Here is a 17,229-nt window from a genome sequence, read left to right on the forward strand (position 1 = left end):
CTTCGAATGAAGATTAGGGTTCACTTTTTAGTCTATGACTACGCAACAGAAAATCGCGCAGCCAGACTCCCAAGGCCTTGTAAAAAGTCGTGAAATGTGTTGAAATTAAATGAACTATTGCTGTCATTTTAATGGCATATCGTCCTGGCTTTGCATTCGTCTGGTGCTTTATGTTCATCTTACTCTGCGTTAATAGCAATTTTTATTCTATATTTTTCCTTTACGGACCGTGGGCTGCAACCTTATATTTTCTATATTACAACCGGTAGATTTGATGTTCGAGCATGACATAGTGTGAACATTACAAGTTTCAAATGGTTGAAATTCTTGTCTTGGTGGGCAGGGCATCGCTATTCAAAACTCCCCACATGCAGGATAAACATCCCGTTGGTCTCTGATATGGACTCTAGTAGTCTTTGACATCCCTTTCGTTTCAGCAGGCAATTCTTAGAGTATAAAGACTAATCGGAAGTGCTATGAGATGAGTTTTGTTACAACCATCAAACCTCTCTACTTACAATTTTGTGACAAGTTATCAACAAGACGCCTCAACAATGGTTTTCGAGTGGAAGAGCGAAGCACATTTTCACAGGGTTCCTAAACTGGTCCCTGGGCCGCCTAATGTGTACTTTGGTAAGCTTGGCAAGAGACGTCGAACAAAGACAGACGCCTTGAAACGAGTAGGGGCGCGCATGCAAGTGAAAAATAATAACGTCTTCTTCCATTAGCCGATGTCTTCTCTACCTCATCACCCGAAGCACCAAGCCCTTTAACTAGCTCCATGTTCTTTTTAGACTATCTCGAAAGACCAGACCCGGCGCCGAAATATGAATATGACGAGACAGGAGTTGTTATCAAGGGTACGAATTATACCAAGTGCTCATTGAGAAGATACTAACAGTGTGTGTTTTGTTTCAACAGGCGAGCTTCACATTAGAGATGAAAAGGGCAATGAGGCAAAGCTCCTCCCTGGTGATACTTTCTTTATTCACCGAGGCAGCACCATCGTTTTCTCGACCCCGCGGTATGCAGTCGCTTATAAGTCGGCATCGCGACATAGCCATTAGTGACTGGATTTAGGAAGACATAGATTGGTGGCGTAGGTAGTGGACTGTTTTGTCTAGAACACGTATTTCCTGAATAACAGAGCTATATATTGGTGTTTTTAAACATAAACTCAATCGCCCTAGATAATATGGCATGATAAAACAAGTTGTTCATTTTAGATCTCGACGTTCCGTGCATCGTTTCTCTGCTATTTACCATTACTGCTGCCAGAGATACATTGTGTACAATCGTAGTGTCTCTCATACCTCTTTTTAATACCAAAAAACAAACAACTTCCTTTCCTCCAAATTTAACTTTTGGCCAAGTCAAGTTATAATAGCCAACACTATAACAGTCAGCCATCACACCAACATTGAAGCTCTGCGACTTCAGTCTACAGAGGCACTACCCGGCATCAGTGGCCCAACTGCCAGGTCAGTTCTCCTTGGCAAGGGAACAGGCTGCGACGACAATGTATGTGCTTTATTTTTTCTGCCCAAGCTATCGCATTCCCAGCTTGTATGTACACGTTTGTGCTTCATTGTTGATGAGAAATTGATTCATTAGTATGGTGTTAGCCTCCTGGTTAGGGTGAACCAGTTTCAGTGACGCGGATGGCTTAACCTGAGCCATCGGCAATGAGGGATCATACTTCTGCGACATCGGCATGCCTGGTTGTGCCGGTACTCCGTGGCCTGCCTCAGAGGCTTTCATGCTCCCTCTCGGCCCCAGAATATTCCAATGTTGGCTTTGTCACTCATCCGGGGCACCCGACTCCCCATCTACTGTTCCAATAGCCAGGTCTGCCATTCTCATTTCTGTTCCCCCGCATATGTTGTGCCGGAATCCGTACCTAAAGCATTAATTCCCTGTGATGGACCTTACACTTCGAAACCCTGAACTCGACAATGAAGATGGCGCCTGCTGGACATGTCTTAGCCACAAAAGGAAATGCGACCGCATGCTTCCCAGTACGCCTGAATAGTCCCGCAACTTGCCCCAGTGAACATAGTTTCCACATGCCTTGCCAACAGCCGAGTCTAATTTGTAACGTTTCTGTTTCCCCGTAGAATGCCGAGCTTGTCACGAACGAGGTGTAAAGTGTTCTGGCTATGGAGTAAGAATATCGTGGCCCAAGGACATCTGGGCGCCAAAACAACAAAGGCGACACAAGCAGCGAGCATCCGGGTCGTTGGCACAAGGATCGCTGCCTGCTGATGCTGTCCGACTCGACAGACATGCCTTACCTTCATCAATATCAACCCTGACCCTACCAACGACAGAGAGCTTCTACATGCAGCATTTTCTTCGTATGTTTAAACCACAAACATCCGAGCATGTCTTTATTGTGGTGAGCCTGTTTAACAGAGCACGAGTTGTGCAGGGAATATCGCCCGCATCGCACTTGCGATTGACCACGATGATAACGGATACCGGTCACTGCTCCCTATGGCACTCACTGAGCCATGCGTCCTCAACGCGGCACTGGCTGTGGCTGCATCGCATCATAGTCGGTGGCAGCGTATACCAGATACCATGTCCCGTAAATATTTGCGAGCCGCTTGCAAGGCCGTCCGTGATAGATTCACCGACCCGCGTCTCATAAAAAGCCCTGCTACATTAGCTGCCATGCTGCTCTTGGTTTCATACGAGGTGAATCACTATCGCAATTTGTCAAACGGGTGCCAACTAACACTTCTGTGCAGGTATTTTCAGGATCAAGCCGCTGGAAAGGCCACCACACTGCTATTCGCGGATGGATTCAGGGCCGAAGAGACTGTTCTGATATCGATTCCTTTCTCAAGAACTGGGTTTGTCTTATTGATACACAGAACGCCTTGAACCTCGGGACTTCAACCATTCCTGAGCTAGAAGAATGGATGGGCGCCGCCTCCTCTGATCGAGGCTACACAGTCGATGCACTGTTTGGATGTTCAGCGCGACTTCCAAGGCTAATGGTAGGGAAACCGGTCTGCTTGTTGCTATTTCTTGCTGATCTTTCTTCTGTCTAGGCTGCTGCCTCTCGCCTATACGTTGCCTCCAAACAGGCAGAAATCAGTGAGGATTGGGTACGGAGCCAAGCAGAGAGCCTCCAGACCCGGATTCGATCCACCCGACTACAAGACAATTCCCAAATCATGATCGGATTGTCGTGCAATGATACCCCGCAAGAATTCTCCGTTACCGTCGGGGTTGATAGGGAGGAGCTCCGTCGGAGAGCGGGTGCTACGGCCGAGATATTTCGTCATGCAGCACACATCTATGTCCATCGCATCGCACACGCCCCGATGGAAGCCCTGACGCCAGAGACGCAAGACTCGCTGGAAACAGCATTGCAGCTTCTCACTCAGGTGCCAGATGCTCTGGGACCGGGGGCAAATTTGGGATGGTGTCTGGTGGTCCTAGGGGCGGAACTAGACATTGCGGAACAGCGTGAATACATCAATTCAAGATGGGACGGCTTACACCTCCTCGGAATCGATAATACCAGGAATGGTCAAAAAATTCTCGACGAGGTGTGGAATCATCGGGATCTAGTACGTCGCGGATTTGCCACCCCAGAGCGTTGGCAAGACACGATGCAGCGAATAGGGCAGTCACAGATTCTAGTATAGTGCCTAGCAGATATGCATATCTTATTTAGTTCAACGTAAACTTATTAACTCGGCTTCTTTGACTATTTACCGATATTCCCGCAATTTTTATTTCTCTTTCCAAGCCATCTTGAGCAACTGCTCGATCACCATGGGTGGTTCTGTCCTTCCTCTGAACTCCATGACAAGGTCCAGGTGATCTGTCAATTTGTCAAACTGGAAGGATCCCAGGGCTATAGAAGCCTCCAAGTCTGCCGTGAGAGCCTTGACCTGCTCTATGCCACCCGGGAAGCTGTCAGCGATTGTAATGTTCCTGGGGAGCAGCTCATTCTCGTGCTTGGTCAACTTCTGGATTGGCTGGTACGTAATGTCAAGCCGGTGCTTTAAATTCTCCTCAAACAAAGTGATTAGCTGGTTAATTGATATGCAACTAGCTGCCGTAGTCATGACACGGGGCCAAGCGTCGAGTTCAAGGGCGAGTGCTGTGTACCGCGCGGCGTCTTGGGCCAAGGACATTGCCATCCTGGACTCTCCGTCTCCTGGGACATTGGCCACACCATTGGTCGGATCTACTATGAAACAAACCTCGCGAAGAGAGGTCTCCAAGTTTGGCATAGCAAAATAGTCCATAAACATGCCCGCATAAATGTATGAGAACTCAAGGTTTGTCTTCTCCAGTTCCCGACGCGCACTGGTGTGGAACTTCTTGTGCGGATACGGCAGGACTTCGTCCGGCAAGTCGTAGTCAACGTTGAACTCGGACGGGATAAACCGATTCACTGTTGAGGCCATCTCAGAGGCTCGGATGAGGTTTATTTGAGAGTCGCTAGCGGCAGGAAAATCCAGGGAAAATGCGCAAATAACGGTTTGTATGTTATAAGATTCCAAAACTTTGGCAAGTTTATCCACGGATGAATAGTCTGTCTCTATGACAGTAGTCAGAGGAGGCGACCCTGAAGGTACGACGGTTTTGGGTAGCTATTCGTTTCCCATTAGATATCGACATGAATAAATCACGTTCAAGGGATATTTCCAGCATGGGTCTTACCTCCCGAGACATTACATAGACTTTATATTTCCCTCTCTCGACCAGGGCGCCCGTAATACGACTGCCCATGTCGCCTAGGCCACCAGCGACGGCCACAGCAGACATGACTGGAGACTTTAAGAGGCACTGCTATGTCCTCCCAATAACCATAACTTGTGAATATCAAGTTCAATGTGTCTATTAATTGTTAAACGAGGCAAGTATTTACACTCTATTGCGACGGTAATTGTGAAACTTGGCGTCGGGTCCGTCGGATGGTATTACAAAGATGCAAAAACTGAACATTCCAATTGGCCTCAAAGAAATACATCCACACCAAAACAGACGGGATAGTTTTTCCGGACAATTACAAGGGGATGAGTATGTCTATTAGGACCTCAAATATTTACGCCATGGGGCTAGGGATAAATTCGTCATTGGCACAAAAGCCTAGCATGATCCGTCACGTCATGAGACAAAAGTCTAGTCCAATCACAAAGAGACATATTTCGATCGCATTAAAGGTTTTTACTAAAATGGCTGTTCCATTCTATTCTACTAGGTCATTGTTTGCTCCGATATCAACTAAATTGAATTTCCTCGAGAATTTTTCCAGAGCAATCGCCAAAGCCTACGAGCCCATGTGCTTCCGTTCCGCAAAGACCCTCAATCCGAATCTCATCTCCGTCAAGCAGGAATAGTCTTTCATTGCCATTGACCAGTCCGATCCCCCGCCTGCCGCCCATGTTTTGTTCGAGCATGCTCCCACGCGCAGTAAATTCCGGTCCACTAATAGTGCCGCTCCCCAGCAGGTCGCCGGGCCTCATGGGACAACCTGACACAGTGTGGTGAGCCAACATCTGTGGAAATAACCAGATGAGATTCCTGGCGTTTGTACGTGTAATGACAGTTCCGCTCCATCGGGTGCAATAAGAGTAACCGTGAGCTGGCCCGTTGCTGGCGTCTCCCGGAGATACGGCAATAGCTCAGTCTCGTTAGGTATACCAGACACTGAGAATGGTTCCAATGCATCTAGAAGAACAATCCATAGGCTGATAGTAGTGCCGAAGTTCTTAGCATTAAATGGTCCTAGTGGCACGTATTCCCAAACCTGTATATCGCAAGCAGACCAGTCATTCATGAGAACATAACCAAAGATGTACTAAGATGTTTCGCCAAGTGCCGCAAGTTGCCCTATAGGACTTGCTTTGCAGATAAAGGCGCCGAGCTCCAGTTCAATGTCTAGACGACGAGAGGGGGAGAAGGTAGGTACTTTATCGCCGGTATCTGAATGAGTGAGAATCTGACCCGACGGACGTCGAACTGGCGTCTTTGAAACGACCACAGAAGAAGCTCTGCCATGATAAGCGACAAGAAGATGCCTGTAGTTTGGCTGGAGTGCATTCTCTGCCCCGCGAAACATAGAGCCGACCGCGAAGGCATGATTGATGCCGACAAAGAAATCTGTGTAGTCTCCGATATCCATGCGAAGGTGCAGGGTCACATTTCCTAAGGGCAAGACTGCCTCCTGCCTTAGTGAATTATTGTTTTGAAAAATATGTGCCCTTGGTGACCCTGCGTTAGGACATCCTGCAAGTATGTCCGGACTTTGGAGTGGACGGGTCGACCCAAGGCGGCAAAGGCATTTAATGTTGTCGACGAGAAAACATGCAGCTTTCCTCGGACGGCGTCCAACTCTTAGAAGCCATTTTTCTCTTCAAATACCTTAATATCAATGACGTTTTCCCCAATGACTGTAGCAGGGCGATGTTAAGGAGCAGCTTTGGTACTGATGATGCCAAAAGGGATATTGGCCAGAGAAAATGGCAAAATTCGCTGCCACAGGGAGCCAGGACCGACAAGACATTTCGAATTTTAATTTTATTCTTAGAGTGTAAACTGTCAAAATACGGTAGGTCGAAGAAGGAGATATGCTGTTGATAGATTACTGGAATAAATCCCGACGCTGTCCAACGTTAAACTGCGAGTCTGGAGCTTTTGTAGGCGACAAGGGCAGTTTCTAGAAAATCAAGAATTTGATGCAAGCTTTTAGATGTTCTTGGAATATTTTACACTGGTGTGATAGCAAGGACTGCGATTATGACGGTTCATTTCCTTATTAGCCAAGTTGTTCGAAGCGAATTATATATTCTCCCACCGCTCCACAACTTCCGACACCAGGTTACTAATAGAAATAAGCCAACTTCATCGCAACTACAATCCCTGTTATAAATTGAAGACTATGTATGCCACACGCCTTTTCCCTTGATTAGTCCTTATATATGATAAAAATAGCCATACTTTCCACCGACGTTAGCCTCCTCTACCGCTTTCAAGAACATTACTATTCTTATATACTCCTCCATTCATAATTCTGTAGCTTCATTTAGAAGTTTTAACCAACTCTCCTACTTGTGTCGCTATCAAATTATTCCAAATCATGCCAGTGACCAATTTCTCTATCCCGGAGAAGTATCGGTACCTCAACGGCTCCCAATCTTACCATCAGTACGTCTAGCTATAATCGTGCCACCCGCGGGCAACCTAGGTGTTTTTGCTAAGCTCTATTAACAATACACATTGACATCAATAGAACTGAGGCAGTTCCTGGGGCCTTGCCTGTGGCGGCTAATTCACCCCAAAAACCGCCCTATGGCCTGTACACTAAGAAGCTCTCTGGAACTGCCTTTATTCCCGCTCGGAGCGAAAACTTGCAGAGTTGGTTGTATCGAATCCTACCATCTGCGACACATCTTCCATTTGAGAGGTCCGATATCTCTCAGGAGCCAGCCAACATTCATTAATCCCGTAACAGCTGAGATGGTATCCATTCGATATGGATAACGTTGCAGACTGGCCTCGTGGCTTGAGAAGACTTGGAGGTGTAGGTGATCCGGCCGTCAAGTCAGGTTTAGGCATCTACATTTTTGTGGCTGGGAGCTCAATGCCAACCAAGGAAGCCTTTTACTCTTCCGACGGAGACTTTCTCATAGTCCTGCAACAAGGGGTTCTGGACATCCAAACCGAATTCGGTCGCAGTCTAGTGAGACCTAACGAGATTGCTGTTATACCGCGGGGTGTAAAATACTGTATTGATCTACCAATGGTCCCGTCCGTGGCTACATTCTCGAAATTGACGATGGCCACTTTAAACTGCCAGAACTCGGACCGATTGGCTCCAACGGTCTGGCGAATACTAGAGACTTTGAGATGCCAGTTGCAGCATTTGATGACTGGGAGGACTCACCGTGGATAATCTACGTAAAATCAACAACACCATCTTCGCAGCTTCCCAGGCACACACTCCCTTTGATGTTGTGGCCTGGCATGGAAACTATTATCCTTACAAATATGACCTCAGTCGCTTCAATACTATTGGCAGCACCAGCTTTGATCACCCGGATCCAAGTATCTATACCGTGCTCTGCAACCCTAGTGCAGACTTTGTCATCTTCCCGCCACGGTGGCTTGTTTAAGAAGACACATTCAGGCCGCCTTGATACCACCGCAATACCATGTCTGAGTTTATGGGGTTGATTATGGGTGAGTATGACGCCAAAAGCGGTGGAGGCTTCCGTGCTGCCGGGGGTAGTCTGCATAACGTCATGAGTGCACACGGTCCAGATTCCGATACTCACGCCAAAGCCAGCAACATGGAACTAAAGCCAACCAAGGTTGTAGACGGCAGCATGGCTTTTATGTTTGAAAGCCCTCTAATGATGGGTGTGACAGATTGGGGCCTCGAGGCCTGCAACAAGGTACAGTAGCATTACAATGAAGAATCATGGGTTCCACTCAAAAGGAGATATCGGGGTCCAAGACCAGGTTACTTCGGTCACTCAGAGTCGGAATAGATGACCAAAAGTGTCAATTGGCTAAGGTTCATTCAATAACCTTTTAGCTACGGCCGGCATATTGAGAGATGAAGTACAATTATTATGTTTACTTGGTATGTTGGGATTAATTACAGTGAATTTACCCTAGTTCTCAAACGCGAGTCACAACCACCCATTCTTACATAGCTCTTAAGAGTCTCTATTGCTTCTTGTGCCATGTTTGGCGGATATTTGCTACGTGCGACATTTAAGCAGGAGAACCATATACTTAATGCATAATTTATTGGTTTGTAACACGCTTGTGGTTAAATAAGCCCCGTGCCCCTTACAAAGATTTTGCAGTATTCCACTAGTTGTGCTCTCCCACTCGGTATGCACCTACGTTGTATTGTTAATGTGTTTTGCTATGGTCTTTATAGACATATCGAATAAAGTAACAGGTTTGCATTTTCTTGTGCTTGGTAATATATTACCTAGTTATTGTCCTTAGCACTCAGTTTTACTAATACACCGGCAATCTTCCACGGACCGCAGACCAAACAAAGTAGCCGGTCGGATTAGACTCCTATTGGTCGCCGCTGTTCCGAGGTTACAGCTCCTATTCCAATTCAATGCTAGCTCGCACGAATGGGAGTGGAGTCCACCAGGGATAGCATTTCCCGTCTTCTGGGTTCGACGTTGTCCTGAGGGACTTCCACCCCTGTCATTATCCTAGCATCCATTATTCCATAGTTAGTTATCGTTGTATGCTACAGACAAACTTTGTACGGCGCGCAATTGACTCCCGAGGGCGCTTCTTCATTGGTGCATCTGACGCCTGCCGCGCGGGCGGCATGGAATCATGTCAATATTAGTTGCCTTCAACTAGACATCGATTATAAATCGCTAACATCGATCCTAGTAGCTAAGAAACTTTCCGCTAAGAAACTTTCCCTCAAGAGGTCATTGCTCAACTGCGGTAGTCTCTCTACGTGTATATATAAATATGACATTTCTATGCTCCGAATGTTCCAAACTATGACTTCCTTCAGAAAATTGAACTCCATCTTGCTTAACCCAAAATGCAGCTTCCATTTACAACTACGGCTGTGCTTCTCATGGCTTGCAATGCTTTAGCGGGAGTTGTGCAGCCGATTTCAGTGCCAGCGGTTCATATACGGAACGGAACGGTTGTCGGCAAATATATCGAGTCCCACAACCAAGATGCTTTCTTGGGAATCCCTTTCGCGCAGCCCCCAATCGGAGACCTTCGTTTCAACGCGCCCCAGTCCATCAGTGAGGGCTGGAAGTCCCCTTTAAATGCGACGGCATACGGCGCTCACTGTATCAATTACCTACTAGGCCTGCCATTGGATCCCGCCGATCTCGCCACCAGGTACCCCCAGAGCGAGGACTGCCTAACAATCAATGTGGTCCGGCCAGCGGGGACGAAACCCAACGCGCGTCTTCCTGTGCTGACTTATATTTATGGCGGCGGTTTCCAAGAAGGGGGCTCTGCCGATGCCAGGTACAACACTACCGCTCTGGTTGACAAGTCGGTTCAGATTGGCCAGCCATCGATTGTGGTGACCATGAACTATCGTCTTCAGGGATGGGGCTTCTTGGCCGGGGATGAAGCTCGCAAGCAAGGTCTCCTGAACCTTGGTATTCAGGACCAGCGACTTGCTCTCCGGTGGATCCAGGAAAACATTGAAGCCTTCGGAGGTGACCATCGGCGCGTCACTATCCAAGGTGAATCAGCCGGTGCTCTCTCGGTGGGCTTTCACTTGTTGGCCAATGGAGGGCGGGATGATGGTCTCTTTAATGCTGCAATTTGTCAGAGCGGCGGACCTTACAATGCTCTGAGCTTTCCGTCAGATGCCCAGTCTCAGAAAACGTATGAGAGCGTTTTGAAGGCAATAAACTGCACAGATGCTTCCGACACGTTGAAATGCCTACGCGCCGCGCCTTTTGACACTTTGAACAAGGCGTTCGCCAGTCTCTCGTTCTTACCTGTTATCGACGGAACCCTTGTCCCCGAATACAGCTCTACTGCTCTTGCTAGTGGCCGATTTGTCAAGGTTCCCTTGCTTATCGGTGCTAATACCGACGAGGGCAAGGTGTTTGCTGGCATGGGCGTCAATACCACGGAAGAATTTGCTGGCTTCATCGAGAAATACCCGTATGTACATACCACTACCAACGCAACTATCCGCGATTTGCTGGAAGCGTATCCTGAGCCGGGCACCAACTCGACCCATGGTCAATCGGATGATACCTTCCCAGTCTCTGCGCCCTACGGAGCTCAGTTCCTGCGCGCCGCTAGGTATACCGGAGACGTCATGTTCATTGCCGGACGGCGGTACACGTGCGAAATTTGGGCTCAATATGGCCTCCCCTGCTACAGCTACCGGTTCAACACGATTCCTGGCGCCACCGATCCCCTCTACCTTGGAGCTACTCACTTTGAGGAGGTTGCCTTTGTCTTTGATAACGTGTTGGGACTAGGCATGCCATCAAATGCTTTTGATGTTGAGCCTGCCGAACGGAAACAGAGCTACAAGCAGTTGGGTGACACTATGAGCCGAATGTGGATGAGCTTTTCCGCGACTCACTCCCCCAATAATCACCGAGGTATTTTTTTTTTCCATGTATCAATCTACCTTTCAAGACATCTTTGCTAATATCTGTGTTTTACAAGTGAAATCAATGCGTACGCTCTGGCCCGCGTACAACCTGAAGAACCCCCAGAACATGGTGTTTGATGGAAACATCACCAGCTTCGTGGAGAAGGATGACTGGCGTATTGACGCACTCAAATTGATCATCGAGAGATCATCGGATTTTTCTCGTTAAAAGTCTCTGCTTAGTCCCATTCTATTCTGTAACGGGCTGAGTCCGGTGTGGCTCGGTTTACACTTCGCCGCCCCGGCCTGCGGTGGGCTATTAGTACTTGACTCCAACTGCAAGAGGGCCAAAACACAAGTGGCACAACTGTACAAGCAAGGACTTTGGTCAAAGTAGTTTCAGAATAGAAGGCTCCCTTTACACCCTATAGAGCGCGTGCCAAGATGGCTACTTATCCTACATATACTGGGCTGTAAGCATTATCCTCTCGGCACCGTTTGACTTCGGATGCGTCCTCGTTATTCTACCGATTGTTAAGTACCTTATTGATGCATATACTGCGTATGCGGCCTCTGTTCTGGCGGCAGCAGCGGTCTTTCGCTCAATCTTAGGCGCTGTATTCCCTTTGTTCACATCCAAGATGTACCACAATATTGGAATCCACTGGGCAACCTCCATCCCAGCCTTTCTGACGTTGGTCTGCATGCTGTTCCCACTTATTATGTATCGGTATGGCGCAGTCGTGAGGGAAAAGTGCAAGTATGCTGCAGAAGCGGCTGAGATTATGAGGAAGATGCAAGGGAAATGGATCCAAAAAATTAGCTGTTATTTGCTATTCAGAGAACAGTATACTGGGGTAGTTGGTCCATGCGAAGGCGAACATGCCAATAGGCAGAGCAACTGCACCAACAATAGAAGGTGGCAGACAGGATCCGGGGGTTCTCTTGGATGGTTCCAAGTTCATAAAATGGCCATTGTTATCATAGATGGCATACCCAAGTCCTGTAATGATTCCAACAGCCATCCCAAGGAAAGCAAGTCCACCAAAGCCTGGGCTCCGTTTGCGAAGCTCGTTGTAAACAATGGGAATGGCTCCTAGAAACATGTAGACAGTGCCGTAGATAATAGCCATGTAGAGTGACGCAATAAGAACAATATGCTCGCGGAAGAGCAGGATCCAAGGTCGTACCAGAGCTTGCCCAAAGACCTCTGATGGCTGCTTCTTACCCATATTCTTCTCCAGGACACTTATGTAGACCTTTTCATCAGCCTTGGAAAGGGCAATTGCTTTTCTGTCTAGTAAAACTGGTCCATAGGCCTCGGGGACCAAGATGACGCCAATGAGACCTATTCGTGCCCTGTCAGCGATCGGTTCGCAAGCATCAACATGAATGCTGAAAGAAAATACCTATGACGCCGATAAAGATAGTGCAGATACCTGCACCCATCTCTAACCAATATACTCGGTGGCAAATCCACCAACGTTAGGGCCGAGAATGGGACCGAGAAATGGTGCGACACAGTATATTGTCATCGCCAAGCCTCTTCGAGCAGGAGGGAAGAGGTCGGCAATAGTACCACCGGAATTAACTAGCGGTGATCCTCCGAACGTACCAGCAAGAACACGCAAAACGAGAAGGGTGGCAATATTGGGCTACCAGAAGAACCTGCGATAAAGGATACCATGGCGATATGGGAAACAATCCAAGGAAACTGTCTTCCACAAAGCTCGGATCTATCAGTGAAATGGCGACGGTTAGTATTCTAACGTCGCTCGTAGGTAGTAATGAATGCAGCCGAAACTTGCTACACGAGGCAAAAGTAACAATTAGCTTTTTGTGACCGCAAGGAAAACTATTGTCGATAAGCGTACATATATACGTACCAAGGGACCCCATACTGCTGGACCGATTGCGAAGCCCAAGACGAAGACAGAAACACCAGTAATAAAGATCGTGGTGCTAATGCTAAACTCGCTCATAATTTCCGCAGATGAGACTGAATACGCCGAAGACGTAAATGTGACAGCAAAAACAGAAAAGTTGACAATAGCGGTTAGGAACCATTTTCTAATCTGCCCCAATTCATGGGATTGCTCTGGTCGTCCTTCTGGAACTCGACGATGAAGGGATCCTCCGCCGTGCCAGTGCCATTAAACGGGTGAGTCTTTTCGGTGTCAACGGGGTCAGCCGGAGTCTGGGGTCCGGAGTCTTGAGACATTCTGACAATAACAATGACAATGGAAAGGCACTGTATGATGAAATGGATCGAAATCAACTGCCGCCATGACAGGACAAATCTCCGAAATTTAACTCTTTACCCATTTATACCACAAGTTGGCTTGCATGCAGAGGCCGCTCACACAAATATCGGGCCAGCATTTCATTGGCTCTGCTTGGCCAAGACATAGAAAAATCGCATTCAGTTATGATTGGATATAGGCTAATTTAGGCGGATCTGCGTAGTTTATCAGCGTCCAGTCTCATTATTTAACTGAACTCCGCCCTAGCCAATAATCGTGTATACCGACTCATGCTTGCAAGACTTTACTTGATGAAAAGTCGGACAACTGCGATTGCATAAGCTTCCGACTCTTCGACAATAAGCGACCGACTTCTTTAAGAGTGTGTCAGGATATGCCTTGAGGCAACACAAAAGGTCACATCCCTCATTGCCGAGATACATGACCATAGTGAGCCGATGATTATTCTACCATGGTGGTATCGGGTATACTATTTACATGTCGCAGGCACTCACTTCCTAGCTGCGATGTTTGCGTCTAACCTATTCACCTCATCCATCGAACAGTCTTTCTACCATGTTCTAACAACCCTAAAGGCACACGAGCACTTGAGTTTATACATCCCTCAGTGCGCTCAAACCTTCAAAACACTGTCAACGAGAATCTTGAACACTCGATGCTCTAATTCAGTTAACCATGGTGCAATGCCTCTAGATGAAGCGGCTTCTGGGCTTTTTCTAGATGACATATTCCAGGATGTAAACTTTGATCTTGATGACTTTTTGAATAATACTTGAAGTAAAGCTTATGCTCCGTGCGTGATTTTTCACGTCCATGTATCGCCTGTCTGGTCCAATTGACTCGCATTGTGATTATTCATTGCCTGTCCCATGTCCAATTTCAGTTTGTACAATAGTTCTGCAGCCAACTTGTTCACTTGACTTATGCGTCGGAGTGCGCTGCGCAAGTCATTGACGGCATCTTGTCTTCCCTGGACTGCACCCACTGTACTTCGAGTTGAAGGTGAATAAGGGACTTCGGCATTGAGAAACCTTGCCACCAGGGCGATGGCGTTTGGGAAGAAAGGGTGCATCTAAAGATCATAGCTACCCGTCAGTACCAACATCCACAGCAAGCCTGGCGAGTGTCAGGTATACACGGGCACAAAATACCTTGAAGAATGCAATACGCGGAGCAGTTTTAATGATGCCAACTACTTCGGAAGCGGCTTGGTGCCCTGCCGGTTTGCACGCCATTGCCATCAGGTGGTGATCCAGCGTCTGCCAAGATGTGGCATTTGCTATGCTGCATAGGGACAGACACACGCTGTAACCCAAGATGCGAGTGAATACCAGCATTGGGTCACATCGTGACTCCTCGGTTTCGCACGCCTTCGCGGCCGCTGATGCAAGCCACTGGTGTCTCTGCCAAAAGTCTTGCGAATCTGGTGCAGATATGGGCGTAGATTGCATACCTAGCTTGCCATGTGTCATGCAGCGTGCGAACAAATTAGCCACAACGACGCAGCGGGCAAAGGGAGGCAACATATTGATGCCGTTGCCGGCTTTGCTTTCGTCTGTCGCCCCGACGAGGAAACCCATTGGCGAGACAGGCTCTTGGCTACCACTCTGGAACTCAGCCTCCGCCATGGGAAGTCGCGTGTAGTTGACATCTAATTGAATTGAAAGGGCGGGTTAGCAGCGGCACATCAGATGGACAGAAATTGATTGACTCGACCCCCACACTTCGCTGCTGGAACTTACTATCTCTTCCATTAGCATCATTGGTTGGTCATTGAGCATCGTAGAGAGTCGATCAAGGAGAAAGGCACTCAAAAGAGTTCGCCTCTTTTCCTCCACACTAATCTACGTCTGTTGCAAGATTGGCTCATCTGCTTCATTGTTTGACAGGCACAGTTGCGCATTCCAGCTCGTCTCAGCAGGCGAAGTACTGATATGGCTCCTGTGGGCGTCCATATTATACAGTCCAGAGAGCTGAAGAAGGCGGAAGGCTCGCCTGGCAGTGACTAAGGCCTGAATCCCATAATTTCGTAAAACATCATAGTAGGCGAGCAAAAGCCAAGCTTGGATGCGCTCGTGGTCAATCTTCTGCTGCTCCTGCGGCGGCTTTGGTCTTGCCATCCATGGCAGACCAGTCTCGCCGCATGCGTCCTGTGTTTTGAGCATGCGCCGCGTCAAAGCATACATGATTTGCCCAATGTCGCAGAACTGAGGTGACATGGCAGAGGCAATGGTTCTCATGGCAGACCGCAGAGCGGTGCGAGCCGGCGAGGTGTCTGCGTCGCCTGCCCAAGCAAAGTATCGTCGCTTATGGATCATGGGGGCAACGGGGTGTACTCTCTCAAAGTAAAGTAAATCGCTTTGCGTCCCGATATGTCAGTCCCATCGTCTTATTTAAGCATATTCTATTATTGGGGACTTGATGGGCGCTTCGGCCAACGTACAGTTCTATCAACCGACAAGGACGGCATATGTCCCGGGGCTGTCGCCGATTGCGGAGTAGGAATTTGTGGATAGGAGTTTTGAAATATGCCAGGTTCGGTCTGCCAGCCTTCGCAAATGCAAGCTGCCATGAAAGTCGCTGTTGACGCCGTCGTAAGATCGGGTGTAAGTGTCGGCATCTGTTTCAAGCCCGAACCTGGTTCAAAGAGCGCCAACGCCCCTGGATCAGAACCCATATCCAACCCAATGTCGGTGCTCGCGCTCGAGGAAATAAGGTCGCGTTCAGGGCTTACTTTTTTAGATGATTTGGGGGAACTGTCGCGCTCTTTTGGTAGATTCGAAGAATCAGGTTGTCCACCTAGCCGCTGCTCTAGCAACACAGAGATGGATGTCAGCGACCCGTCTCATTGTTCAAGATTCGAGTTAGGGTGATTTGCTCCTGACTCACTTAATCTTGACCGTAAATCTTTTAGTTGGTCCTTCCTTGGGCCACGCTGAGATCTCTTGTCGACAACAACACAAGTTCTTCCAGACTCTGCGCATATCCCACACCGCGGTCTTACCCGGTCACAGCGTGCCTTGCGACGACGGCATTCTTCACAAGCCAGTTCAGGCTGTTGCCCAGCATCACCAGATGAGGTAGCCGTGGTGGTGTTCACTATGTTGAGTAGGACTTCTTTGTTCACACTATTTGGTACTGGGATCGTAGAGCAAGATCGGACACGCTCAAGATGAGATGATGGTTCGGCAGCGGGAAAGGCGTTATATGGTCTGGCTTGGCCTGAGTGCCTGGGGTAACACCCTCGGAAGCGAGAATAATTACCTGCCGAGCTCAGGAGCTCAACTTCTTTCCCCATCTTTAGTAAACCTTTGTAGCGTACGACTTGTATCTCCATCTTGAGTTGCAAGATTACGCAGGTCTAGTTTCGCAACACGCCCGTCGTAGTTGTCCAGCTGGTATCCTGGCGGCTTGTTTCGCAGGTGTGCCGATGCCTTGCATTGCCTGAACCCAAACAGAACGCCTCCATATACATATCTGCATGCATATACGGCCATTCCGGGGAAACCTGCGTGAATTTGTGACAGTTCTGCCCACCAATGAGGTTAATATCCCCGCATCATGTGCCCGTCAGTTAGACATTTGTTTGAGCAAATGAGCAAATAGGGCCAAGCCCTTCCCCTTCATGGCGGTGCGGATGAGATCCGACAGCTGCAGTTGCAATTGGTTAGCCCTGGTGGTTGTCTGAATTAATCATGTTCGGTATATGCTTGATGCTGTCTGGTCTGGATTAGTCGCTTATGTACAGGACCGTTAAGACCCCTAATTGGCAAGACTAACGCCACGGCTAGCAGATTCGACGGGGCCACATACAACGACTTTCTGATACTCCGTTTTGTTGTTATGATCAGGCAC

At 48.1% G+C, this 17,229-nt stretch overlaps 11 protein-coding genes across 11 annotated transcripts; 6 read left to right on the top strand and 5 right to left on the bottom strand.

Annotated features, from left to right (window-relative positions):
- Nucleotides 1–554: 554 nt before the first annotated feature.
- MAA_00954 (Zn(2)-C6 fungal-type DNA-binding domain protein) lies at nt 555–1,067 on the top strand (the record flags this gene model as incomplete). The annotated part of the gene is made up of 3 exons (XM_007818952.2): nt 555–633; nt 795–860; nt 922–1,067. The coding sequence occupies 3 exons, from the start codon at nt 555–557 to the stop codon at nt 1,065–1,067; spliced, it is 291 nt and encodes a 96-aa protein (XP_007817143.2).
- Nucleotides 1,068–1,921: 854 nt separating this feature from the next.
- On the top strand, nt 1,922–3,662 carry MAA_11476 (uncharacterized protein; the record flags this gene model as incomplete). The annotated part of the gene is made up of 5 exons (XM_011413470.1): nt 1,922–2,018; nt 2,118–2,357; nt 2,432–2,700; nt 2,754–3,005; nt 3,060–3,662. 5 exons carry the CDS (start codon nt 1,922–1,924, stop codon nt 3,660–3,662), a joined length of 1,461 nt encoding a protein of 486 aa, XP_011411772.1.
- Nucleotides 3,663–3,749: 87 nt separating this feature from the next.
- On the bottom strand, nt 3,750–4,794 carry MAA_00955 (NAD(P)-binding domain protein; the record flags this gene model as incomplete). Its single annotated transcript, XM_007818953.2, has 2 exons — nt 3,750–4,619; nt 4,690–4,794. 2 exons carry the CDS (start codon nt 4,792–4,794, stop codon nt 3,750–3,752), a joined length of 975 nt encoding a protein of 324 aa, XP_007817144.2.
- A 2,314-nt stretch (nt 4,795–7,108) lies between these two features.
- MAA_00956 (Homogentisate 1,2-dioxygenase) lies at nt 7,109–7,472 on the top strand (the record flags this gene model as incomplete). The annotated part of the gene is made up of 2 exons (XM_007818954.1): nt 7,109–7,176; nt 7,262–7,472. The coding sequence occupies 2 exons, from the start codon at nt 7,109–7,111 to the stop codon at nt 7,470–7,472; spliced, it is 279 nt and encodes a 92-aa protein (XP_007817145.1).
- A 32-nt stretch (nt 7,473–7,504) lies between these two features.
- MAA_11477 (uncharacterized protein) lies at nt 7,505–7,924 on the top strand (the record flags this gene model as incomplete). The annotated part of the gene is made up of 1 exon (XM_011413471.1): nt 7,505–7,924. One exon carries the CDS (start codon nt 7,505–7,507, stop codon nt 7,922–7,924), a length of 420 nt encoding a protein of 139 aa, XP_011411773.1.
- A 259-nt stretch (nt 7,925–8,183) lies between these two features.
- Nucleotides 8,184–8,435, top strand: MAA_00957 (Homogentisate 1,2-dioxygenase; the record flags this gene model as incomplete). The annotated part of the gene is made up of 1 exon (XM_007818955.2): nt 8,184–8,435. One exon carries the CDS (start codon nt 8,184–8,186, stop codon nt 8,433–8,435), a length of 252 nt encoding a protein of 83 aa, XP_007817146.2.
- A 1,130-nt stretch (nt 8,436–9,565) lies between these two features.
- On the top strand, nt 9,566–11,339 carry MAA_00958 (Carboxylesterase type B, active site protein; the record flags this gene model as incomplete). The annotated part of the gene is made up of 2 exons (XM_007818956.1): nt 9,566–11,117; nt 11,185–11,339. 2 exons carry the CDS (start codon nt 9,566–9,568, stop codon nt 11,337–11,339), a joined length of 1,707 nt encoding a protein of 568 aa, XP_007817147.1.
- Nucleotides 11,340–11,943: 604 nt separating this feature from the next.
- On the bottom strand, nt 11,944–12,645 carry MAA_00959 (Major facilitator superfamily domain, general substrate transporter; the record flags this gene model as incomplete). The annotated part of the gene is made up of 2 exons (XM_007818957.2): nt 11,944–12,469; nt 12,575–12,645. 2 exons carry the CDS (start codon nt 12,643–12,645, stop codon nt 11,944–11,946), a joined length of 597 nt encoding a protein of 198 aa, XP_007817148.2.
- A 521-nt stretch (nt 12,646–13,166) lies between these two features.
- Nucleotides 13,167–13,331, bottom strand: MAA_11478 (uncharacterized protein; the record flags this gene model as incomplete). Its single annotated transcript, XM_011413472.1, has 1 exon — nt 13,167–13,331. The coding sequence occupies one exon, from the start codon at nt 13,329–13,331 to the stop codon at nt 13,167–13,169; it is 165 nt and encodes a 54-aa protein (XP_011411774.1).
- An 848-nt stretch (nt 13,332–14,179) lies between these two features.
- Nucleotides 14,180–15,002, bottom strand: MAA_11479 (uncharacterized protein; the record flags this gene model as incomplete). The annotated part of the gene is made up of 2 exons (XM_011413473.1): nt 14,180–14,446; nt 14,478–15,002. 2 exons carry the CDS (start codon nt 15,000–15,002, stop codon nt 14,180–14,182), a joined length of 792 nt encoding a protein of 263 aa, XP_011411775.1.
- A 216-nt stretch (nt 15,003–15,218) lies between these two features.
- Nucleotides 15,219–15,692, bottom strand: MAA_00960 (uncharacterized protein; the record flags this gene model as incomplete). The annotated part of the gene is made up of 1 exon (XM_007818958.1): nt 15,219–15,692. The coding sequence occupies one exon, from the start codon at nt 15,690–15,692 to the stop codon at nt 15,219–15,221; it is 474 nt and encodes a 157-aa protein (XP_007817149.1).
- Between the last annotated feature and the right edge of the window lie 1,537 nt (nt 15,693–17,229).

This window comes from Metarhizium robertsii, assembly GCF_000187425.2.
Source record: "Metarhizium robertsii ARSEF 23 chromosome Unknown MAA_Scf_8, whole genome shotgun sequence".
Classification (NCBI taxonomy): domain Eukaryota; kingdom Fungi; phylum Ascomycota; class Sordariomycetes; order Hypocreales; family Clavicipitaceae; genus Metarhizium; species Metarhizium robertsii.